Below are 25,631 nucleotides of genomic sequence, written 5' to 3'. Positions count from 1 at the left end.
CTACACTTGGATCAGAGAGAGATCCATTGAAAACATACTGGAAGAAGCAAAGACTTCAGTCCAGAAGTTGACTAATGAAGGCATATATATTGAATCCTTAAGTGAAGGGAACAAGAAGTGTTTCTTAAGCCATCTGAAAAAGTACACAGACTTGATTCTTACAAATCTACAACAGCAACTTCTGGATTCTATCAATCTCTGTGTAGCTTTTACAGATACTGTCTTATAAAACATGGACAATTGATCAGAGGGAGGCACTACTAGCAATGGGACAGCTATGTGATCAGGACAGAACAGAGAATGTGAATACCAAGTGGAATGTCATATGATGAATGAATGAATGAAGATTTGACTTCAACTTCATCATCATCATTCTCACTAGTGGTTTGACCTAATCTTTGTGCTATGTTTCCTGGGATTAAAGTAGTAGGAATTCATCTCTTGCTACTCCCAGTCACAACAACTATAGTTGAGTGTTCTTTTTCCTCATTGAATAGAATTTTGTATTCTTAAAGAAGTCGCTTTCTGCTGGATCATAAGCATATCATGAAGGACCAGGAGTACTGAACACACGAGAATCAACCAAAGATGAACACATTGTATTTAAGAAGTTCATTAACAGAGTTGTGCAAAATTACAACAAAAAAACAAGAAGGATGTAGATGTAGTGCTTCATAGTAGGCTTGAGTCACCAACTTTAATTTGTGGGATGATTTTAAACCATGAGTTAAATCTAATAAAATAGTCATGAAACATTTTTCAGTTTTTACTATGGTGCCATATAGCCTACCTTCACTATCACAGTCTCACTCCTCATTGGCCCTCACCCCTCCCCGTTAATTTGAAACCCCCCCATTTAAATTCCTGGGGAAAACACTGGTAATAGGGACCCATGCCCGAGACACTTCAAATAGATATATTTGGCTAAACATTACAGGCAAAATTAGGGCTTGTTTTATTGGAAACATAAATATGGTAGCTAATGAGGAAAAGAAACAAACAAACTAGTCTTGTATCCTGGTCCCCGGTGGTAACGTAACAGTAACCTAGGATTTGCCTCCAAAACATAAGACATAACCCAAACAAATATATAAAACTGGCAAAAGCAATCTATCACCATTCATTACTCACTACACACTGTAAAGTAATCTAATCAAATAAAATCGAATTAACAAGACTATTGAGAAGAATTGATAAGTTCATTTCTTACATCTCCAGGTAATAGGTATGGCTTTTCCTGACTGAGGAATACAATGGAGGAAAGGTGCTTTTACAAAAGGTACATATTTGTAAGAAATAATAGTGGTATAGGGGCTGGTAAAGTCAATCATATCTGATCTGACAGATAAAAAAAGTTCTGCAGGAGGCTGTATTGGACCGTTAAGGAATGGATATATTTTGCAGCAGTACCACTCTAGATTGGATTTGTAGAGTGTTTATAGTGCAACATTATGTCAATGTGGGCAGCCACAAACCATGACACACATTGTTGAGGACTGCAAAATGACAATTTCCTGGAGGGTCTTCATTCTTTGAACATTGCTGATAACAATGTTGTGGCTTGGCTTGACTGGATTGCATATGCCAAATAAAATAAATAAGTACAACACTATAGCTTTTTATCAATATATCTCCAGATGTCAGTAAAAGCAAAATACAAATAGACTTTGGACTGCTGAAAAGATCAAATGTCTATGTCAAGGAAGTTAAAAAAAAAAAAAAAAAAAGGCTGCTATTGAAAGTAGCGATTGTTGCCACTGCAATCATGCCTGCAAAATACTGCGAAACAATTCAAGTTTGCAGCTCCAGCCATGGGAAACCAGCTCTGGTTAAAAACTCCATTATGCAGTGTGTTCAGGTTGAAGCTAGACTAATCAAAACCCACAAGGACCAGTGTTCAGTGTAACTTAGAATTTCTCTGAGACACCTTAGTGACCAAGCATTGCATATTTTGTCCATCAAATCCTCTTGTTTCATAACAAGAAACAAAAACCAAAATCTCAACTTACAGAACACAGTTTCTTGTGCTATCTGTTGCTTCCACATGCCTTCCTTTACATTGTTATCACAGATTAACAGGCAGCACAGTAGCAACATGAAATTTGCATTCTTTTAACTAGTCATAAATATATTACGCTTCTCTCCTGCTACATACATTCAGAAGTAGCACACATGCCTCACACTCTCTTTAAAGCTCATGGAGAAATCAATTTAAAAATCATAGTACTTAAAAGCCTCTGTTTTTCCCATGCTACTTACAGCACTGTGTGCTTTACAAGGATTCTCCACCCTGTTAACATTTGAGAGTATATCTAATTTGCATTAAAATGAGTGCTAATTGTGGCTTGAGCTAGACCTGGAGCAGGCTGAGGATGTGCAATCTTCCCACAAAAAGTTGGGTTGGTGTTCTAACCTGCTGGTAGAATAATAGAAGTAAAGGGCTGGAAGAGACCTCAAGAGGACATCTATTCCATCCTCCCTGAGTTGAGGCAAGATGCCTGGCAGGTGATTGTCTAACTTGTTTTTAAGTTAATACATTGTTAGCCTGTTCTTGACTATTGCTTCAGCAGAGACTGCTAATCAGACCTGATAATGGGGTGGGGGTGGGGGGGGGGGTTGTAATATGCACAATGATGGAATGTGGCCACCAAATTTATTTTAATTTAACTAGGATTTGAAGATGAGAAACCAGTGCACTAACCCACTATTGCCACCTGGTTCCCTATCCCAAGCATAGTTTAGAAAAGCAGAGTTATGATTCTTTCATTCAGATGGCAGAAAGGTGGTAGAATTCAGAATGGTGACTGATATAGGGGGAGTAAAAATGTTTATAAAAACTTAGTGAAAATAGAAGATGGAAAAAACTGTCCCAAGCAAGCAAATCAATCTGTAGGTACTTCCTCCTTCAAAACCTTCCACGCTGGGAAAAATTAGTTGCTTTAATTTTTACAACTTTCACTCACAGGACCCCCAAGCCATGGCAGTGTTACAGGGATCTTATTTTCCATTTCTCCTTGTGCACTAGGCAGAGGCAAGTTACAGCTCTCAGCGTCAGGCATTTGTTGTCTTTTCATCTTTTTATTTCACCACTCATTTACTTTGTCTGTTAATGATGTTCTTACTGTATCAATGACAAATGTAACCGTACAGTCTACACATCTGTTTTTTGGGGGGTGGGGAGATGGGGAGAGGAAGATTGTATTTCCAATCTCCATTATCCTAGAACCCAACAGGGTGTGGCTGGCACTTGACATATCAAAATGAGGATAACCACAGTGTGCTTTTTTGTCCTGTCTCCAAAGTCTATGCACTGGCAACTGCTGATCTGAATTCAGCAGAGAGAGAGAGAGAGAGAGAGTGTGAGTGCTAAGGTAGTGCTCTTCATTTCCTAGGAATCCAGGTACTTTCTGTGCTCTGTCAACTGACAGAGACTCCCTTTTTGATAGAGTTCTCTGTGAAGTGTAGAATGAACACTTAAATTGCAATAAAAGAAAGCTTCCTAATGTTCATACTCAAAATGTTTGTTCAACTACAGCAACTTGTACCCCTGCATGTCTGAGTTGGAAGCTTCGGGATATTTTTGTGTAGCCATTGAAGCTGCCCAGAAACAGTGAAAGGATGCATGAAGGAAGGGGAAGAAGTAGAACAGGCAACAACGTTTGCTCTGCACAAAGTTTTGCAGTTTTCATTTTCCTGACTGCCATTCTTCATGTTCAGTAAACATGATGAGAAGTCTGAGCGGCAGACAGAACTTCCAGCACTGCTGAAACACAGTTGCTTATCACCTAGTAGGGAATTCTTAGTCTGATAAAATAATGGTTAGTAGTCGTTCATTTCTAAAGCAGCGTTTCAGCATCCGGGCACCACTGAACCTTTCACCCAGGCAGGTGCTTGAAACTCTGATTACGCTATCACCAAGGAGTGTTTTAAAACCAGTACAACTGCTGATTAGAAGTGGCTGATCAAAGCAAGTGGATTTTGCTCTCTTCTCTGTTGGAGAAGGCTTTTGCCATTTGTCCTGGCCCAGGCTGTAAAAACACTATGTCACTCGTGTTGCAGATAATGCTGCTGTCCTTGGCTTCAACATAGCGAGGGTGTTTCTTTGGGTACATCACCACTTGCCCAAATTCTCTGAGAACTTTCCATTTAAATGGGTGCTGTAAAGACAAAATAATTCTTATTTTTATAGAGAAAATGATTAATGTTCATTGACATTATCAGAGAACAGGGCAAGATCATAAAGTTAAAGATAGTAAAGACCTATTAGTCCAGATTCTGCAATTGAATCCACACGGGTGGATCCTTACACCTGCACAGAGTCTCATGATTTCAATGGTACTCCAGTCAGCCCTGGGGGTCCACCAGTGTGGACCTAGTTGTAGAATCAAAGCCTTAATCTTCAAGTGCATCTCTCCCGTCAAATGCAAGAAATGTTCCCCCAACTCCCCAAACAGAGGATTACTTCAACATTATTTGGTTTCAGTCATCACTAAAATAAAGAGGTACTAACTTTCAAGTTCCTGTATTGTAGCAATATAGCCCAAACTGCTGGTGATTTTACGTCAGTGAGGGTTTTCTGGTAAATGAGCTGACCTTTCATAAGGTGAAAATTAAATTGCAAAGCAGAAGAATTTTTTGTTTTAATACTAAAAAGTAGAATGGCCACTTCAGTCTGCCCACAGTTACACATGGGGATATATAAACCCTGCACAGCTAGACTGCAAAGCTAAAATGATGTAGGGTCAGATCCTCTGGTGCATTAGGGCAGCTTTGCACTGCTCCCTTGGCACTAAATGGTTCTAAAACTAGTAGATGCAGAGCATCAGCCCAGCACAGGGGATTCCTCCCTGCAGCAGGTCCTGAACAACCCCCCTTCCCATGGCTGGGACTGGGCTGTGCTTGGGGGAGAGGAAGAGTGTGCCTGGCGTGCTCCTATCTATGCCTTACTGTTGTAGGCCAAAGCAAACCAGATTAGTCTTTAGGGGTCTGAACCTGCATAGAGAGAACCCCAACCTTCAGGGGAAGGGCTGTCTTTTTAATGTGTCTGTACAGTGCCCAGCACAATGGGGTTTCACCATAACATAGATATTTACTACAACTCATCTTGACGTGATGCAAGTAGCTTTTCATGTAATTATGTGTTTATGGGCCAGGTCCTGGCATCTGGCCAAAAAGCACTCAGCACAAGTCAAGAAGAGACTTTAAATAAACTGCTTATACCATGTTGATTGACTTTCCTGCTGTCTGGAGGAGAAAATCCATTGTTTATTAAAATGACATTAAGCAGGAAATGGTTTAATGCCTGTTGATATTAAACGGGCACAACTGTTGAATCAGTCCAGAATGATGTAGGGAGTGTGGGAAACAACTGTCCATTAAGCCAGTTGATATATCAGAAAAGCTAAGCGTTTTTTTATGCGAGGGATACTTGCTTGCATTAAGTATTTTAAGTCTCATTTGTGCAGAGCAATTTGTTATAGCGGCTGTTTATATGCTTTTAAAGCAGTGTGTTTTCTGAACTTTTGTATTGTAATTACACACAGATGCACTGAGTCTCCTGCCAGTTTTGCAGATGTAGCACAGGATGTGGTTAACACTTTCACACAATAAAGAATATTGACTGAAATATAAAGTAACCATCTAGACAATCCTATCTCTGTCTGCTTTCACTAATCACTAGATCTGGGTTTATGTTCTTAAACCATGACTTGTTTTCTTTTATTACAGAAGGGTACTGCCCTTTTAAACTGGCTTGCTACATTAAATGTTGTGCTCTTGGCCATTAAAATGATAATGGACTGTAGATTTAGATTGTATTACTTTGTTAGGGAAAGGAGAGTACTTAATGAATTTTCTAAAGATATGGGTCAGATTCTCAGCTTGGGCAAACAGGCATAGATCCACTGAAGTAAATGGAACTATCTTGATTTTCACCAGGAGAGGATGTCTCTCTCTAAGAGATGAGAACAGAAGGAGAGAGAGCAGCACTTTTGGAATGTATGCTGAATTTGTATGAAGTCAGAAATGGGTAATCTTTTGCAGAGTTTAAAAAAAAAAAATCAAAGATTTTGTCGAGAGTTGTAGCATTGGAACCCTGAAGTTATGTAGGTCCTAAGATACCTATGGTAACAGTGTGTCTGATCTTTTGATACTTACTATTATACTGTGCTCCCTCTTCATTTTGTTGAACATCTGTTAAAAGAAATACAGCATTTTAAATATGTGGGGTGATTATCATCTCTTATTTGAACTGCAGTAGTGCCAATGAGCATCCATAAAGAATCAGAGCCCCATTGTGCTATGCAGACAAGCAGTAGAGAAACAGTCCCTGCCTCAAAGAGCTTATCTAGGTTATGATAAGAGACAACAGGTGGATGGAATAGACAAATGGAAGGGGAGGATGAGGCAACAGAGAAGTGGGCTAACTATCATACAGTAAGCAAATGTCTTAGCTCGCTACTGTTCTAGCCTTATGAGGATGAAAACATTAGAGCATTCTAAAGATACTAATTAAGGTTTTGTAAATTTCCAGGCCAATGGCAGTTCTTCCCTTATGAATAATTCCAGCTTGGCTCTACACAACATTAATCTTAATGAGAAAAAGTTATGAGCCTCAGGTTTGTTGGGCCAAGTGACCTTTTTGTCTAGCAATTCATCTTACACTTAATTATCTTATCCTGAGTCTGACGTGGCTGCAACTACACCGCATAACTTAATTATACTGAGTCCACAGCCCTGCATTGGGGTTGCAGTGTTTCTGCGCCACCCCTGTGGAAACTCCAATAAGTGTTGTGCCTCCGGGAAGCACAAAGCTCCAGGTGAGCACAGCTGATATGGAAGGGGGCAGGGCTTTCTAACTACCCCTTTGGGAGTGCCTAATGCTGCTACCTTGAATGGACAAATTGTGTCTAGCCCCTGCGTGGGGACAAAGAGAGAAAGCTCTTTGTGTTCTCCCATTCTCACATGCTCTCCCTGGCATCTCTGCAGTTTGTCCCACAATGAGAGCACGCTTACATGGATAAATACTAGCAGTGGCTGAGACTTTTTCAAGTAAATATTTTTTCCCCCTGGAAAATGCTGCTTTGTTGTAACTGACATTTCCCATAGGAAAGGGTCAGTTTGGATGAAACTTTCAATCAGGAGGGTTTCTCTATTCCAGGATGGAATTTTTTGGAGGGGGTTTGGGAGAAGATGGAACAAAGAGAGACCCGCCACCAACTAGCCAGTAGTCCAGTGGTCATGGCATTCATTTGGGATGTGGGAGACCCCAGGTCAAACCCCTGCTCAGGTCTCCCATGTACCAGGTGAGTGTCCTAACCACCAGGCTATTGGCTATTCTGAAATGATTCTCTGTCTTTTTGAAAAAAATATTCATAAGGTGTCTGTTTCATCCTGATGCAGAATGGATTTTTTCTCAAAAATCTCAACTCTTCAACATATGGGACAACAATTCCTCCCCCATCTCCCTCTCCCCCGCAGCTCTAGTACATCCTCAGTCTTGTTCTTAAGACATCTATCTTTTGTTTTATCTTGTAAAGTGCAGAAAATTCTATATGTGGGCAACTGCAGAAACAGAAGCAATGACATCTGTAAATAAAGGTTTGTTTGTTACATGGAATTATAAAAAGAGATTATTGTTTCTAATTTGGGAAATTGTAGGAAGCTGATAGGGTAAGGAATTTGTAATAGGATCTGGAATCTTTCATCCAGAGGCTGGACTTGGTGACCTCACAAGATTCCTTCTGGCTCTACATTTCTATAATTCTGTAAATCATGGGTTCTGATCTTCCCAACACAGGTGATCACCCTAAGTGATGATTATGCAGTTTTGATTAGGTCTATATGAAATGAGTGTGCAATCTCAGTCCAGTTCTTAATGGAAAGCTGTCCCTATTATTAACCCCTCCTTAACCATTACAGTCCTCTTGAGGATAGTCTTGGCAGAGAAGCCAAAGACTAGATAGATGTGGAGACTGAACTACCATTGTATCCAAAGGGATGGTTCCTCAGGTGTGAGATACATTGGTATAATGCCATGAAAAGTTTTACACTGCTACTCCTCATGATGTACCAGTTTTGTGGCTAATTAGGAGTACAATCCCCAATGTTGTCAATTCAGCACTTTTCATGAGCTCTACTTTCACTTATATGTAGAGAATTCATTGCTATGCATGGCAAATTGTAGAATATGAAACATTCTGGCAAACGGAAAAAAAACTGTTCATATCTGACCAACCATCATCAATGGTTTAATTACCTGCATATGATTTCTGTTGAGAGGATTTCCTCTTGTGCAGCCAGAAGATTAAAACAACTAGACCAACTAACAAGATGACAACGGCAATGACACTTCCAGCCTTAGCTCCCGGTTCATTTAGAGCTAATAGACTGCTTTTTGTAGAGGTAAAGTTTATGATGTCTAGTGAGTCTGAAGAAGAATAGAGAAGAGATGAAAAGGAGAGGTAAGCTATCAAACTTAATTCTGGATGAGGGTTCAACTGCATTTTATAGACATGAGATTCACACAAGTCTATAGGCTTTTATGGCACTCTTATAAATATAACTTTCATCCCACCACCACTAATATTTTCTGAACAAGGCCAAATTTTCTACCTCAATTGTTTTTTTATTATTTATTTTTATTATTTTTATTATTACCTCAATTGTTTTTATTTATTTATTTATTTATTTATTTACTACACACACTTTTTAGGAATACATTTTCCTCCTGTGAAAGGATTTAGTGACATAACTTCTCTTGAATACACACACAGTTCTGTCACTTTTAAGTGACAAAGTCCCACCCATGCCAAAACTGACTGCCATTTTGGATAGGCTCTTTTGAAAAAGGAATCTTACTGAATGGCTTTGGAAGATTAGTTTTGAGCCATTTGTGTACTCAGAATGTGACTTGTTTTCAAACAAAATTAGAGACGGATCCTTAGCTCGTGTAGAAGTTGTAGCTGTGTAGAAGTCTGGCCCTGAAGCTTTCAAAGCCTCAACCTGTGACCAAGAGGATTCCCTAAGAGTCCAAAATGGCCATCATGTTTTTGGCAATTCCTGAGATGCTGTAGTTTATCCTGCAGGTCATCACACTACACAAGTGACAGCACTAGGGTGTACATATTTACTGTGCCTGTATATCTATTTATACATTACTAACCCACAGTCACACAATGGCATTAATTTAAAACTGTTGCTGCCTCATTGGCCCAAGTGCAGGATTTTGTAGCATTCTGCAGGAGCTATGAAGAGTCAGCTGCCATCTCGAAGTTGTTCCTTGAGTGGAGAAAATCCCCTACGGCTATTTTAAAACTTTGTTTCCTACTCCAAAAACATATTGGAACTTGCTTTCTATGAAAATTTGGATTCTAACAAGTATTTTGCTCTATGTGGCCTTGTCCACAACACAGGTTGCATCCTCTGCACCTTCTCAGGGCCAGCTCATATCATATTCTTTTTCCCATAGCTCATTTTTCTTCTGCCCTGTCCCAGGTGACATATACCACTCCTCCTCCTCTTTTCCTAGTTCCTGATTCCCCTTCCACTCACCAACGATGGCAGACAGTAGGTTAGAGCTGTTGCCTATAGCCTTGGGTTTTTTTTAAATCCACTATAAATAAGCAATGAAATCAGCACAAATGCATTCATCATAATGGATGAAATCCTGGCCCTATTAGGAATCAATGGCAAAACTCCCACTGACTGCAGTTGGGTCAAGTTTTCACCCAGTATCTTTATTTTTTTGTTTGTTCGCTTCTCAAAACACAGTGATAGTGTTGTATTCTGGAAGAGTTAATCAACCTCATAAAAGATAATGTAATTCTCTTCAGAACAAATTTGACAAAATGTCCTTAGGAAAATAATAATGAAGAGTTCCAGAGGGGTAGCCGTGTTAGTCTGTTTTCAGCAAAACAATGAGAGTTCTGTGGCACCTTAAAGACCAACAAATTTATTTGGGCATAAGCTTTCGTGGGCAGAAACCCACTTGTCTTTAAGGTGCCACAGAACTCTTGTAATAATGAAGAGGTTATTATTTTCTGTAGAATGGGATGATTCCCATTCCCCAGCAAGCTACCATATTAAGTACCTTATCTTGCAATCTGTACTCACCTATGCATGACCTTTCTCATGCTACTAATCATGCTGATTTCCTTGATATCCCTTCACTGAGTTTGCAAGACAGGGCCCTTTAGCTCTGACCCTGCAGCTGGCTCTGCAAAGGCACGGGTCTACCCACATAGTGGAATTGAGGCCTAAAATTGCAATGTCTGGAGCAATGTCCTTATGCTTGTCTTTAAGACATCTAGCACACTATTGGTGCAACAGCATATAAATATACATTCGAACAGAACAGGAAAAGTTATTTCTTTTGTGAGTTCGAGTGGCTAATTGTTGGTTTTTATTACTAATAACTTCCATCTGCAATAAAGGGTCTATCATCCATGTGTCTCTCATGGATTGTTCTGACTGCTGTTTAGCCTTGGCCTAATACCATTTCCAGTTATTTGGTGCTGAATAATCCAATTAGACACTTGGTACAAACCTAGTTTCAATAGTGTCTCTTGGTCTTCAAATCAGCTTTGGGACTGAAAGCAGAACTTCAAAAATAGCCACAGAAGGAGCAAAGCTAAGAGTGACTGCAAACCAATGTGGTGGGACTTCAGGAGTCATAGATCCACCATATATTTACTAAAATGTCTTTGCTCTAAAAGCACTCCTTCAATTTTGAGCTAGGCCTAGTATGGTTCCCATAGGAGCTGAAGAGGAATCTTAATGATTCCAAAATTGTTGCAGGGAAGTAAGGAGACAGCTTCAATGATCAGGATGGTGGCTCCTTACTTCCACACAGAGGAATGGTGATCTGCGTGCAGATCTAGGAGACTTTAACAGGGTGTTAGTTTCATTTGAAAAAAGACACATTTAAATATAAACACTATGGCCTAAATTGATACAGGCCACCAACTGTTATTTCAGTAGGCTGTTAATGATCCTGCTACTCATCAGAGATGCACGCACGCGCACACACACACGCGCGCGTATATAAATCTGTTATTTGTCAAATATTAAGCAACTTACAGAAGTCGGTTAGATTTTGCTGTAATAGCTCATTTTCTATGATGCATCCTATTGTCATATCAGGAGTTGCTTTAATCTTCAGTGTACTGAAAACACTGTATGTGCCATCAGAGTCTTGAACGATCTTTAACTGTGATGGATGGAGGGAGCTGTTGTCTGTTCTGTTTATCCAGTAAACTTTTGGCTTTGGGTATCCTTGGCTATAATTGCAACTAAACGTCACCTCTTCTCCAATATTTGGGCTGGTTCCTATAGGCCCATGTAGTACTGGCTGGCTGTTGTTTGCTGGAAAAGGAAAAACAAACAAACAGCATTTTATAATCTTTTCAAAAGATGAAGGAATGACACAGATTATAGAGCACAGGTTCTGGGGATTATAAATTTATAGCTCAGTCATAAATACCAGCCTGCATGGCCATTAGGCCAATTACTTCAGTGATTTACTGAAGGAGGCAGAAAGCCAAACGAAAGGGAAAAGGGTCTTATGCTCACTTCAGGAGTATTTTGCAAGAAGATTCAGACCAGGCCCTCCCATGGAAAAGATTGTGGGAGGTGTATCAGAAAGCAGAGTTCTCTTAACTGTGCAAATGGGGGTGTGTGCACACGCACACGCACACACACAGGAAGTCCTGCCTCCAAACTTGCAGAACTGCATGAGGTGATGCCATCCACATGGAGATCCTATGTCTCCGCCCTGGCTTTAGCAGCTTCATTCCCTGGCAGCACAGTTCCATTGCACACATAAGGAACCCTGGACCATGCAGAGAGGCTTCTGCAGATGACAGGAGTGGGTGCATGGTAGTGAGGAGTTGGCTGATCTCTCTATTTTCACATGGAGGAATGTGATCTATGTGTGGATCTAAGAGGCACAATCCAGGCCTTCCTTTGCACATAGTACTATTTTAAAGCTATTTGGGGATAACCGACTTTGTCTCATTCAGTCCTTCAAAATGTGACAAAGCAACAAAGAGTGTCTATGAAGGTAGATCAGAATAACAAATGAAGTACTACTTTATGCCACAAAACTCTTTACAACATAAATTCCCAGCTTGCTTACAAAATATTGTTTTCATTAAATAATTTTCCATCTAGACAAATAAACTTCCAGAGGACATGGATACTTTTCACAAGGGGCAGGGCTCTACTTCTGACAGAGGCAGGAAGCCCAGAGGAGGAGAAAGCTGTCTGATCTACTCTTGTTTTCAGTTTATTGCCTAAGGCTATGATCCTATAGTCAGATTCACCCAACATCTGTATGGCACCCATTGACTTCAATTGGGCTTTGCAGAGGTGTAGGCATCAGCTCGTGATCATCATATGGTAGGCTTAGGGAGTAATTTTTTTATTTTTTTTTAAGATCAGATTCTGCCCAAAGTGAGGCAAATGCACTCTGCTTCCTCACATCTGTGACCTGTGGGAAATGCACAGTAACATTTGCTCCAAGCTGAACTGCTTGTAACATTCAGAGTCAGCTAAGCAGAGTTAGAATTGCTATCCACAGCTTCAGAGTCGCTGTCTTGGATTTTGTCAGGATGGGGATAGTGGGAATAAAGGCAATAAGGTAGAGGAGATCTGAGGTAATGAAATCTATACTGGTGAAAATAAAATAGATCACTTCATCATTCCAAGCAGAACAGCTGCTGGAAGAGAGCCAAAAATTAGGAGTGTACCAAATATCTAATTGTGACTTTTATTATTTGTATTATGTAGCATCTAGTCACAGACCAGGACCTGTTGTGCTAGTGCTGTACAAACAGGACAAAAAAAATGGTCCCACTCCCTGTCCTAAATAGACCTTGGTTCAGCCAAGCACTTAAACATGTTCTTAAAGTTACAGTTGTGCTTAAGTGTGTTGCTGAAATCTAAATAGCTGGAAATGGTATTTAGGTGAATCCAAATAGCTATAAGACTACCGAATAATAAAATCTAAATCTATTATAGTAGATCATTACAGCAAAATGTTGGTAATGAGAATATACCAATGGTAAATCAGCCCCCAAAACATGGCATAATATATATTACTCTTTCTATTTTGTTTGGTTACTAACTTGTTATTACCATTACAAAATATATTGAAAACACTGCACTGCAGATGGAACATTACTTTTGGTTCCATTATGTGCGTGTTGGGATTTCTCTCACACTTTATCCTAATTAAAGCTAGTTTCTATAAATTTTGGCACCTATTCGGAAAAAAATTACTTTTACTCCCTACCCCCAACCTGTGTTGGGTTCATATCACAACTGGCTGTCAGGAGAGGGCAGGGGAAGCAGCAGAGTCAGCCACGCCACAAGTATCACTTGGCTTTGGAAGGCCATTAAAGAAAATAGTCATCTGAAGACAAATAGCAAAACTTTAGCTAGAGTTTGGCCAAATACCTATTGGAGGCAGAATTTGGGTACAGTCCCACCTGAAACTGCTTTAACTACCCTCTCAGTAAACATAACTGTTCCCCTGCACCTTAACAGTTTAGGGAAGGGTAAGCCAAATAGTGTGTGCTTCAAAAATTGGAGGACTAGATGGTTTCTAATTGTTCATTGTGATATTATCTTTGACTGAGGCTATGTTTACACTAGAGAGCTTACAGCAGCATAGCTGTACTGATGCAGCTGTGCTGCTGTAAGATCTTTAGTGTAGCTGCTCATAATTAAACCACCCCCCAACAAGGGGCAGTAGCGATGTCAGCAGGAGAAGCTCTCCTGTCGACATAGCACTGTCCACACCAGCGCTTATGTGGGTGTAACTTATGTCGCTCAGAGGGGTGGTTATATTAACGAAAGCCTGAGTTAAAAACTTGCATTGTCTAAGGGAGGCAATTTAGTGTAGTGGGACCACCACAGTTTGGGGCATGGGGAAATCCCCCTTAACATATTGTGTGACAAATGTCCCATCTGCAGCATCCACCGTGATCTAGGACGACAAGCTGCTGTCTAAATATTGGGTTTTATATGGAATAGAAGGCCTTACCTGCTACCTTGAGGACCACATTTGCATAGTGAATAACCCTGAAAACCGTGTCCTTCTTCTGTACTATGCACTGGTATGTTTTTTCATCTCTCAGGCTGACGTTTAACAGCAGCAGAGAAAAAATGCCATTTTCCAGCTTATCCTGAAATAATCGAGTCCTGTTTTTGAAGTCTACACACTGCGGACTTTCATTCTCGTAACCAGAATTAAATGTATGTACTACTGAACACGACTTGTTCGTTGTTTGCCAAAAAATGCGGAGATTATTTAAAATGAATTTTTCCACTGGAGCATAAACGCAACTCAGTTCAGCTGTGTTGCCTACTATGCTGATAACTTGCTTTTCTTTCACTGCAATAGCTAAAAAGATAAAAAGGGGAACAAAGAGAAAATCAGTGTTAAGAGAAGCAGTTTAATATATTTATCACTGTCCTGCTTACCATCTGGTTTGAAAAGGAGTACTTATATTTTCAAAACTAGAATATCAATATTTACTTGTTTGTAAAGCAAAATAATTGCTTAGGGCCAAACTCTGATCTCATTGCCACCAAAGAAGGGACAAAGTGTGATCCAGTGATAAGGCCACAGTCTCTGCCACAGAATTCATGTGTGACTTTGAGCAAGCCACTTAATCTCTCTGTTTCTCAATTCCCCATTTGTAAAATGGGGATTAAAATGGAGATAATAGCACTTCTCCACCTCATCAGGGTGTCGTGAGAACAAATACATTAAAGATTGTGATGCGGGGGGAGGAATATAACTACCTACAATAGAAACAAAGTAACTGACACTACTTGATGTACTCCTTACTTGCATTGGTATTATTGATCTTTAAAGATCATGTGTAGCATTATGTACCATTTGCAACAATTTACCTGTGGTCGTGGTGGATTCTCCATCACTGAGAATCTTTCATTCAAGATTGGATGTTTTTTCTAAAAGCTATGCTCTAGGAACTATTTTGGGGAAGTTCTATGGCCCATGCTACACAGGAGATCAGCCTAGATGATCACAATGGTTCCTTCTGGCCTTGGAATCTAGGAATCTATAAAATAAACATTACATTGTCCCCCTGTCAAATAGCGAAATAAAAGTAAAGAATAGCAAACTCCTTAAAACACACAGAAGTAAAATATTGTTTTCGTGGGACAAACTCATACACTCAGTCATGCTGACTGGAACCTGTGTACATGGGTGGATCTGTTTAGATCAATGGGACTACACCCATGAGAAAGTAATATACACTGTGAGGAAGGGTGACAGATTAGGGCACTATGTGGAGAATTTTTTCCTGAAATGTTGCTAAATTTTAAGTGAAGGAATTTAGATCTCAAACTTACATTAAGATCGATAATATCTTTTACTGTACTAATGATGAGTGCAAATCAAAGTGAATCTTGGACTGCCTGTATGCACTGACCCATGTGTCCACACATAGCTCCGTTAGACACATTGTCCATTGAAGGATTCCAATCTATTAATATAAAGTAAAGCTTCTTAAACTGTGCACAGCTGTCCCCAAGGGGCTTATCAGGTCTCCCTTCTCTACATTTTCATTTCTTCCATGCTTTTAGATATCTCCTATCCATGACTGCCATCTCTATGGAGGGAGGGCTGGATAATCTTTCAGTTGTCTAGAGATGGTTGCTGGACATCAGTGTGAGATGCCAACCAGGGCCGTTTTGAGACCTTCGTAGGTCCCCCCCCCAGCTGAAATAACTAATTTGATTTTAAGCTATTAATCATTTTTTAAATAAAAATAAGAAATTATATATAGAAATTTTTTCATAGGCCCTGAAAGTTTTGTAGGCCATACGCACTGTGCCTATTGTGCCTAATGGATAATACGGCCCTGATGCCAACTCTACCCAAGGCCCAGCAGAGGAGTTGCGCTCAGTCCAGGGGCTGGGTTGTGTAAGGGTTAAAAAGGCTGCTATTTACTCTACTTAACCAGTCAGTCTTTTTCATTTTGGCAAATGGGGGTGTGTGTGTTTTCCAAGAGGGCTTATTAGGACCTCATGAAACCCTCTCTAATGACTTCCTCATTTGTGCACCAGCATCGTCACTGTTAACAGGGAAGCCCAGGAATAGTGTTTTCGGCCCTATGCCTGTGAATGCTTACGCATATATTTAACTTTACATACATGACTAGTCCTCTGAAAGTCCAACACAACTAGTAATGTGCATAACATAGTTTTGCCAACTCCAAGATTCAAAAACCACGAGTCAGGCCTCACAGTATCATGGGATTAGTTTAAAAATTTTGAGATCTTTTTAAAAAAAAAAAAAAAAAAATGTTGGGTTCTATTCCTTTGCCTGCTAGTTTCTCGATGCATTTATGTTACTTCAAGTTTTTCTCTAAAATCATGATGGCTAGAAACCTACTTTTCTTCCCCTCTTCAAATAAAAGCTAGATTCTCACAAAATCACAGGACTCAGAGGGTTTGACCCAAAGCCCACTGAAGTCAATGGGAGCCTTTCCATTGACTTCAACGTGCTTTGGATCAGGTCCTGGGGCTTGGAGGAAGAACACCAAATATTACAAGATGCATGATAACGTCTCAAGTTTTGGCAACACTGATAAAGTTAAACGTGTGTAAGGATAGGCCTGCACTGCAGCAAGGAGGTGTAACTCCCAGCCTGGATAGACAGACTCGTGCTAGCTCCGCTTGAATTAGTGTGCTAAAAATAGTTCTGTGGATGTTGTAGCATTGGCGGTGGCTCAGCTCATCACCTGGGCTTGGACCCACAGGCTTAAGCAGGCTTGGACTTGAGTAGCAACCCCAAGCTGCTGCCAGTGCTGCAACATCTATGCCACACAGCTATTTTTAGTGCTCTAGCTCAAGCAGAGCTAGCATGAGTCTGTCTGACTCGGGCTTGCGGGGCTCAGAAAGCAGGGCTGTAAAACTGCAGTGTAGACATTTGGGCTCAGGCTGGAGCCCAAGCTATGGGACCCATCAAGGGAGGAGGGTTCCAGAGCCTGGGCTCCAGCCCGAGCCTGACTGGCTACACTGCAATATTTAGTCCCACAGCCTGAGTCAGCTGACCTGGCCACCTGCAGCCATGCTGTGGGTCTTCAATTCCAGCATAGACATACCCTAAGAGGTCTCAGTGCTGTGAACAAAGGTACTACTTGCTGTGGATAAGGGTGGCAGACTATGGCCCTAAATGGAAAGGTCACGGTACACAGCAGTACATTTATTGCTAATGTGGTATGGTCACATTATGAATAGACACACCCCCATGCCAAGGAAGAGTGCATTGTGATCAGGCATGAATGTTTTTAACATTCACTAAATATGACTCAGACAAAAGTAGATGATACCATGTTTAAGAAGAATGGGTCAACTCTTAATTCTTCTATGAAACAGCAAAAATACTTTAAATCTCATTTGATAGTTTTTCTGTCCCCATACCCACACTTGATTTGTGGGTAAACTGGGGAGATTTTAGCAATCAAGAGTGTGAGAAACGTTGGGTGCTTGCTAGTCATGTACGGTGCTTGCTAGTCATGTACAGTACTATCTGTATTCCTGGTATCTGCTTTTTCAGTGTGTACCAGTCTTGATCTGTACAAGTCTTAATGTTCTGCTTGCTAAGCCTCCTCTTGGCAGATTGTGTGGATTACACCGTGATCACTATGTCAGCAGGTGAAATCCAGAGGGGTTCTGTCCAGGGAGGGCTTTCGAAACTGTACTGCGATTGTTAATCTCTCTCTCTCCAGAGATTAAGGCTAGTGCATTTGCACACAGCATTGTCTAGCTCCTTTTTCACACTACTGGGCCCAATCCCGCAAATCTTAACGCACTCAGAGCCAGATTCTGATAACCTTACTCATTCTGTATTGCACCGTATTTCATGAGTGTTCCCATTGATTTCAGTGGAAGTACTCCAGGAGTAAGGTACAATTCAATATAAATAAAGATCCCCAGGTAGTCCCAGTGTCCTTAATAAAATCACAGGGACATTTGACATTTTTATGCAAATTGTGGAAAGTCTCATATTAAAGACTCTTTATGATACCTGTTGAAAATTAGTGTTTTGATTTCTAATTTATATTGTGCACATATATACTCTGCGCATTCAAACAAATACTTGTATTAAAAATAATTATAATGAGAATAACTTTTTCTTAACTTACCAGCTCCCAGAGCATAAAGAAACAGTAACAAAAGTTCAGAGCTAAAAAAAACAAAAGATAAAAAGCATGATGATAATGCAATCATAAGTGCATACATACTATTCACTATTTTAAATACAATACCAGTAGCACAGTGACAAGATATGGGTAGCAGTAGCTATTACGTAGACTCAAAATAAGTATCTACATTTTTGACAGCTACCAAATGTCACTTTAAAATTATCACTTTGCGGGAAAAGGCAATAAACTAAAGCATAATACACTATACTGGAATGTGAGAGAGAGGTTTGAAACCAATGCAATCTCCCTTTCTGATTAACAGTTGACTGGATCCATCTGTGGCATCTCAATGCAATAGGTTGATGTGATTACTGAAAGAACAGCTGACTATGCAAATCACCTTCTTGGGTGTATGGGAATATATACATACATTAAAAATGTAGAGAGGGAATATGTCATGGTGTGGAATGGTATAAAGGCCTCATTTGCATGAGTCTGGGACGACTGCATCATTCCCAAGTGGTAAAGCCACAAGTGAGGCATGCAGATCATTCCAGTCACCTCAAATGAGTCTTTTGTATATATCAGATGTTGCAGGAAAAACTATTTTAGGAATGCTTTAGAAGGTCCCAATATTTTTAAAGCTACGTTTGTATCCCTCCACTTATAAAGTCCAGGTGCCTTCACTGTCGTAAGTTTCATTGTTCATGATTTAAGAGGGAGAAAGAGAGAAACTAAAACCAATAACCATAACACACACTTCCCCAAACAATCGGAAAATAGAGTCTATACAAAACAATGCCACAAGTCTGATATTTGGGGTCTTTCCAGGGCTAGTGCCCTGTCCCAATGAACAGGGATGAACTGCTCCTTCCCATTGCTATAAAACCCCCATTACTAGCTCTTCAAAGAGGTGAGAAATCAGATGTAAAAGCCATAACACTTCTACATCTAGCAAAGCTCTTATGGCTGAGATTGTATCTTGCTCATCTTGGCCCCCAGTTAGGATTAATTTTTGGGGGTGGTGGAAAGGTAGGGGTGGTAACATTATCCTGGCTGTTTGGTAAAAACAAATGTGTGGTGGCTGTGTGAAGCTGTTCAGTGTTTGGAATGTTAAATAAGACTTAGTGTGCTGATGATGCAGTCATAGGCATGAAATAAACACATTTCTTTATTACTGGAGGGATTTTCAAGGCACAGATGGGAGTTGTGTGCTGTGTAACTTTTCATATGAACATCACTTCTGCATACTTGTTTGCTACACAGACAAAAACTGTTTTAAAAGAACATTATTAAGGTAGCAAAGTTAAGCATTCAGAAGTTAGGGAATGTCAGAATTAAGGTGGCTTGTACAACTGTACTTTGCCCCCTTGTATGTATGCATTACCATATAATCTTTAATTGCAGATCACACACTATTTTTTCTGCAGAATGGCTGCCTCATTCCATACACAGACTGGATGGTGCTCACTGAATGAGTAGCTATTCAATATTGTATTTTCTCCTCATTCAATGAGTGGCTCATGTCTTATTTGCTGCACACGCTGCTGTGAAGACAGAATTATTAATTTCCTCATGGACTTTTATATGGCACTCATCATTATAGTATCTGAATGCTTTACAAACTTTGTTATCCTCACAGCACCACAGTGAAATGAGAGGAGTGCTTGACTTTGCAACCTTAATGTTCTTTTAAAGTAGCATTTGTGTGTAATTTGCTAGGCTTTTAAAAAAGCAAACTAAATAAAAGAGAAATTTTATCACATGGGATGTGGACACCCACATGGGTCATCAGCAGGACTGGAACTTTCAGATCCACTGTAGAGACCTCTGCCACTTGAGCTAATGGAGTAACTGGTCAGAATAGTAGGTTGTTATCCTCTATGTGGACCAGCCCTGGATGGGGATGAGACACACATTGTGAAATCCACTGGCTGATGTATTCTGACAGCAGAGGAATGGTGAGACTCAGGAATCTTGGGTTCTGTAATAGGCTCTGGAGGGGAACTTGCTGCAGTGGGCATGGAGTCTTTTGCCTGTTCCCCAAGTTTGGACCTTTCTTCCACATTGCCTACAACTGTTCCCGTCCCAGTTCCCACCCTAACTCTTGTCTCTGTTAAACTATATCCTTGCCTACTTAATCCCAGTCTCCACTCTTCAGGTTCTTCATCCTAGTCCTCCTCTCTTTGTCCAGCCAGTCCTAGGATCCCCCTCTGGGCTTGCTGTCTGGATCCCAAACTCACCCTACTCCCACCTAGCCAGTGCCAATTCCTGGGCTTCTTATCCAATCTCCACGCAACCCACCCACACTCCAGCTCCTTGCCCCAGCCTCCCACCTTAGCTCCTTGTCCCAGTCTCTTTGCCCAGCTAGTCCCAGTTCTCCTTCTGCACCCTAGCTCTTCATCTGATCTCGGTGTTCTCCCAGCCAACTGGCTCATAGTCGTCCCCTGAATTTCCCTGACCAACTCCCAGTCCCAGGGAATTCCCCTGAAGAGCCTGAGGTATTGCTGGTGCCAGTGAGAAAGCCCCACTTAAAATTGTTACTGTCTGTGCTAGATAACCAAAAAGAGTAATAGGTGTAAATAAAAATCTATTGTTACTGGAGCAGAATTTAGACAAGACAGATCCAGAGGTTGACCTTTCTCCCTCCTAAGTGGCAGCAGCTGCTGCTGCTGCAGTCCACAGGGCCTGCAGAGTGGCTCCCTTACTGAGCTCCAGCCTGAGCAGTTGAGAGGATTCCTTTGTTCCTTGAGATCTGAGGAATCCCTCTCTGCCATGTCCATTTAGGATTAACTCCTGCACCGAGTGGAGTGGGAAATGGAAACTGGATCAGTCCCTTAGTCTCTTTTTAAATTGTTTGTTTTTCTCCATTTATTTCCTCGTCCTCCCCTCCCCCCACCCAATCTTTTTTTTTTTAATTTTACTTCCTGTGAAACAGGAGAAAGTTTCACTTCCTCTTTCTCACACACTGGCCCAGCGAGATTATCATTTATTTCTCTCATGGACATTTAAATGTGCAATTTACCTTCTGCTCGTGAGAAATGATATGATGCAGTTAAAAAATGCAGTGTATTTTTTGTGGGTTCTTGCTTTCTGAGCATATCAAAAAATAAACTGGTGTAACAGTTGGGTTTTTGTTTCACATTTAAATCAAATCTATGAACCTTGAGTATGACCTAAATTGTATCAAGAACAGTTCTTTGTGCCTCATCAATGTTATATTTCTCTTGGTTAAGGTATGAAGAATTCAGTTGCCTTAAATCTTTTTAGCTGTTTCATGGCATTTTCCATAATAACAATAGTTTTCTAAACATGCATTTGTTTAGATCTTTCTATTGTTCACACCTTAACCAAAGGAAAGGCAGTCTGCACTGATATTCTCTCTGACTCTTTTTTAAAAGAGATTTGCACAGTGCTGCACAAATAAACATTTAGCAACCACCTACATGAAACAGTGAGGTGCACTGATGTGGTTTTTCAGCACAGAATCAGTCATGCAAAGCCTACTATTGGGACTGATCCAAAACCTGCGGAAGTCAGTGAGAGTCATTTTACTGACTAACTGTCTTTGTGACTGTAGTCCAGGGGAGAGTGATGGGGCTCAGTACTGTTCTTTACCATTCCCACCTACACCCACATACTTGTTCAGTGTGATCCACCCCGACAACTGCACTGGCACTCTGTTGCCGAATCTCACTGGCAGTGTAACAAACAAATGCCGTCTATCTCCTTTGCTGTTGTGCATGGTAAAAAACAGGTTGTTGGGAATATCCCTCATTGAAAGGAACATAAGTGATTGGCTTTGGGGAAGAATCAACTTGTAAACGAAGCAAGAAAGTTTAGCTTTAGGCTGTACTGCAAGTACCTTAGCTGCCTAGAGGATTGTGGAGGATTTTGCTATTTCCAAAATGGATTTTGTTCTGATTCAGAACAAAACCCCAAAATTTCAAAACTCTTGATGAAAGGGGATGGAGCCCCAGCTCTGGGGCAGTCTGCCTCATGTGTTGTCTCAGGGTCTTAGGGCTCCAGCAGCCAGCCAGGTGGGCTGCCAAGGACTCGCCAGGAAACCAGGCTGATTTCCATCAGAACCTGCCTGGTTTCTGGAGGAACTTTGTGAAAATCGAACACTCTCTGCAGAATTTCAATGTCAATGAATTGGCAAATGTTGACCCAAAAAGGTTTGTTCAAATTTTTCAGACCACCTGTAGTGAGAACTAGCATAAGGTAAAATCCTAATGAGACAAGGCACTTTGTAGTTCATGCGTGTTAGAAGTTGGAAGTAAACCCTAGACCAAGGGTTCTCAAACTTTTTTTCTGGGATCCCCTTTGAAAATATTTCAGGCTGTGACGACCCCCCAAAAAAGTGATGATCCCTCCTATGTCATGCCACGCCACCCTTACTTCTGCGCTACTGTTGGGGGTGGTGCTGCCTACAGAGCACCGGGCCAGCAGCTGCTGATGTCCGGCCATGCAGCTCTGAAGGGCTCTCATTGTCAGCCATGCCTGGGGGCTGACAATCCGCTACCTCTTGAGGAGTCCTGAGCCCCAATTTGAGAACCCCTGTCCTAGACTCCCTCTAGAGTGTGAGTGAATCTAAATTAGAGTTATGGAGGGGAAATTCCCTACATCCGATTCAGTAGCAGTTGAAGTCTCTGCACAGGAAACCATGGGCAGAATTTGGCTCTGGTAGTGCAGGTTCCAAGCGCTAACTCTTAACCAGAGAATAAAGAAGGCACAAGAGCTCTTTATGTTGAGCTAAGTAAAACCACAAAGCCACAGTTTTCAGATTCACTCTGATGCAGAGAGGGGGAGGTTTGTAGAATTTGTCCTTTGTGCTTTTAGTCAATAATAAGGTACCACTAGCAGCAAAGTAGCCTTCACCTGTAGTAACAATCCCCCCAAAATTTTCTGCCTTTACCCTCTGGGTTCCAGTCACTGTCAAAGGAAGATTTATCTTCATCTGAGTTGCACATTCCTTCCCCTCTAACACAAGGAGCAGAAACTGCTGACTTCTTGGCAGCAGGATCAGGCCTCCTGATTTGCTCCTACTGTCCTCTCTTGATAAAGGAAGATTAAACTATGAGTAGCCTTTGTCCCCCACAACAGTCACCTCAAACGGATGGAGGGAAGGGGAATGACTCAAGGTACAGGCAGAGACACATACCAGTTACTGGGAAGAGTTAGTAGGGGAAAGCTGGACCTACTTGAATCCTTGTAATTTTTGTACTCAGCCACCCAAATTAGAATCATAGAAACTTAGGGTTGGAATGAACCACAGGAGGTCATCTAGTCCAACCCCCTGCTCCAAGCAGGACCAACCCCAACTAAATCATCCCAGCCAGGGCTTTGTCAAGCTGGGACTTAAAACCCTCTAAGGATGGAGACTCCACCACCTCCCTAGGTACCCATTCCAGTGCTTCACCACCCTCCTAGTGAAAAGCTTTTTCCTAATATCCAACCTAGAGCTCCCCCACTGCAACTTGAGACCATTGCTCCTTGTTCTGTCATCTGCCACCACTGAAAACAGCTTTGTTCCATCCTCCCTAGAACCCTCTTTAGGTAGTTGAAGGCTGCTATCAAATCCCCCCTCACTCTTCTCTTCTGCTGACTAAACAAGCCTAGTTCCCTCAGCCTCTCCTTATAAGTCATGTGCTCCAGTCTCCTAATAATTTTTGTTGCCCTCCGCTGGACTCTCTCCAATTTGTCTACATCCTTTCTGTAGTGCGGAACCCAAAACAGGACACAATACTTCAAATGAGGCCTCTCCAGTGCCAAATAAAAGGGAATATTCACTTCCCTCCATCTGCTGGCAGTGCTCCACTAATGCAGCCCAATATGCCATGAGCCTTGCTGGCAATAAGGGCACACTGTTGACTCATATCCAGCTTCTCATCCACTGTAACCCGCAGGTACTTTTCTGCAGAACTGCTACCTAGCCAGTCGGTCCCCAGTCTGTAGCAGTGCATGGGATTCTTCCATCCTAAGTGCAGGACTCTGTACTTGTCCTTGTTGAACCTCATCAGATTTCTTTTGGTCCAATTCTCCAATTTGTCTACGTCACTCTGTATCCTATTGTTGCCCTCCAGTATATCTACCAGTCCCCCTAGCTTAGTGTCATCTACAAACTTGCTGAGGGTGCAATCCAACCCATCCTCCAGGTCACTGATAAAGATGTTGAACAAAACCAGCCCTAGCACTGACCCCTGAGGTACTCCGCTTGATACAGGTTGCTAACTAGACATCAAGCCATTGATCACTACCTGTTGAGCCCGATGATCTAGCCAGCTTTCTATCCATTTTATAGTCCATTTATCCAACCCATACTTCTTAACTTGCTGATAAGAATACTGTGGGAGACCCTATCAAAAGCTTTGCTAAAGTCAAGATATATCATGTCCACCACTTTCCCCACATCCACAGATCCAGTCATCTCATCATAGAAGGCAATCAGGTTGGTCAGGCATGATTTGCCCTTGGTGAATCCATGCTGACTATTCCTGATCACCAAATTGTGTCACAATGGAGAACATGTTTAACTGTTCCTAGAGCACTGAGACCCTAGCACCACAGCCACCCAGGTCTGGCACCCGGATCCAGAGCGAGCAAGCAAGCGAAGTCTAGAGGCCAACCCCATCATTTCTAATTTCTGACTAGAGAGCAAGGGTCAATGCTCGTGATGCAGCAAGAAAATCCGGACCATGCTGACCCCTCTCCCTGTAACACTGAGGCGAGGCAAGCCCCGCCCCTCGCTCAGTTGGACGCCGCTCCACTCCAGGTGGGCCGGGGTGTAGGACTCGGCGCAGCTGCAGGGCGTCTCTCTGTGTCAATGGATTGCCTTGGTCTGGCCGGCTCCGGCTGGGCTTTCAGCAGCGCTGCTGCAGCGGGCTCTCCTGCAGGCCGGGTAGTGGCACTGGCGTGCTCGGAGCAGATCGCCCTAATTCTCTAGTTTGATGGTACAGAAGGGGGCGGGGAGGGGGTGCCCTCATTTATCCGGCCGGCGACAGCCGAGAGACGGCACCTGAGGGGGGCGTGGTGGGGCTAGGATCTGGGCAAGGCTCCGAGAGTCTCCAGCGCAAGACGGAGCCGAGCACCCGACGCACGGCGGGGCGAGTCTGCGCCGGCCCGTGTCCCACTCACCTTCTCCGCTCCATGCTGGCGCGGGGGGCGGGCGCGGGGACTCAGCTGGAGGCGCCGGCAGGGCAGGCGGTTCGCGCCCCTCTCGAGTCAGTGTCAGAAGGCGAGGGCGCCGCGCACAGCTGGCTGGGCTAAATAAGCCACCTCCTCCCTCCTACGTCTCCCAAAGCCGGGGATTTCCGCGAGCTGGTCCCTTCCCACGCGGCCGGGGCCTGGCGGGGGCAGGAGAGTGAAGGCGGCAGGGGGGAGGGAGACCTCGCCACATGCTGGCTCCGGGTGCAGCCAAGAAAGCGAGGAGAGCCGAGCCAG

General features: G+C 42.1%; 1 protein-coding gene and 1 long non-coding RNA gene across 3 annotated transcripts in view; one reads left to right on the top strand and one right to left on the bottom strand.

The window, feature by feature from the left end:
- The window catches only part of LOC137151004 (uncharacterized), a 57,266-nt gene extending 42,994 nt beyond the window's left edge, over positions 1–14,272 (top strand). For both annotated transcript variants that reach the window (XR_010919138.1, XR_010919139.1), the window contains exon 3: positions 14,142–14,272. This is a non-coding gene — a long non-coding RNA (uncharacterized lncRNA). The remainder of the gene's footprint in view (positions 1–14,141) is intronic.
- On the bottom strand, positions 591–25,631 carry ICOSLG (inducible T cell costimulator ligand). The gene is made up of 7 exons (XM_067545161.1): positions 25,326–25,631; positions 18,189–18,229; positions 14,048–14,407; positions 11,080–11,364; positions 8,258–8,428; positions 6,157–6,192; positions 591–4,157 (listed from the first exon to the last, which is right to left on the bottom strand). Exons 1-7 carry the CDS (start codon positions 25,337–25,339, stop codon positions 4,147–4,149), a joined length of 918 nt encoding a protein of 305 aa, XP_067401262.1. The 5' UTR covers positions 25,340–25,631; the 3' UTR covers positions 591–4,146.

Source organism: Emydura macquarii, unplaced genomic scaffold (assembly GCF_026122565.2).
Source record: "Emydura macquarii macquarii isolate MOO-44397 ecotype Brisbane River unplaced genomic scaffold, CSIRO-AGI_Emac_v2 contig_1043, whole genome shotgun sequence".
In the NCBI taxonomy this organism is placed as follows: domain Eukaryota; kingdom Metazoa; phylum Chordata; order Testudines; family Chelidae; genus Emydura; species Emydura macquarii.
This window is presented reverse-complemented; position numbering and strand designations above follow the sequence as displayed.

Coding starts and splice junctions, on each gene's coding strand:
- ICOSLG (XM_067545161.1), bottom strand. Junction 14,408..18,188: donor TCTTTATGCTCTGGGAGCTG/GTAAGTTAAGAA, acceptor TTATCTTTTTAG/CTATTGCAGTGAAAGAAAAG. Junction 8,429..11,079: donor GCAAAATCTAACCGACTTCT/GTAAGTTGCTTA, acceptor ATTCTTCTTCAG/ACTCACTAGACATCATAAAC.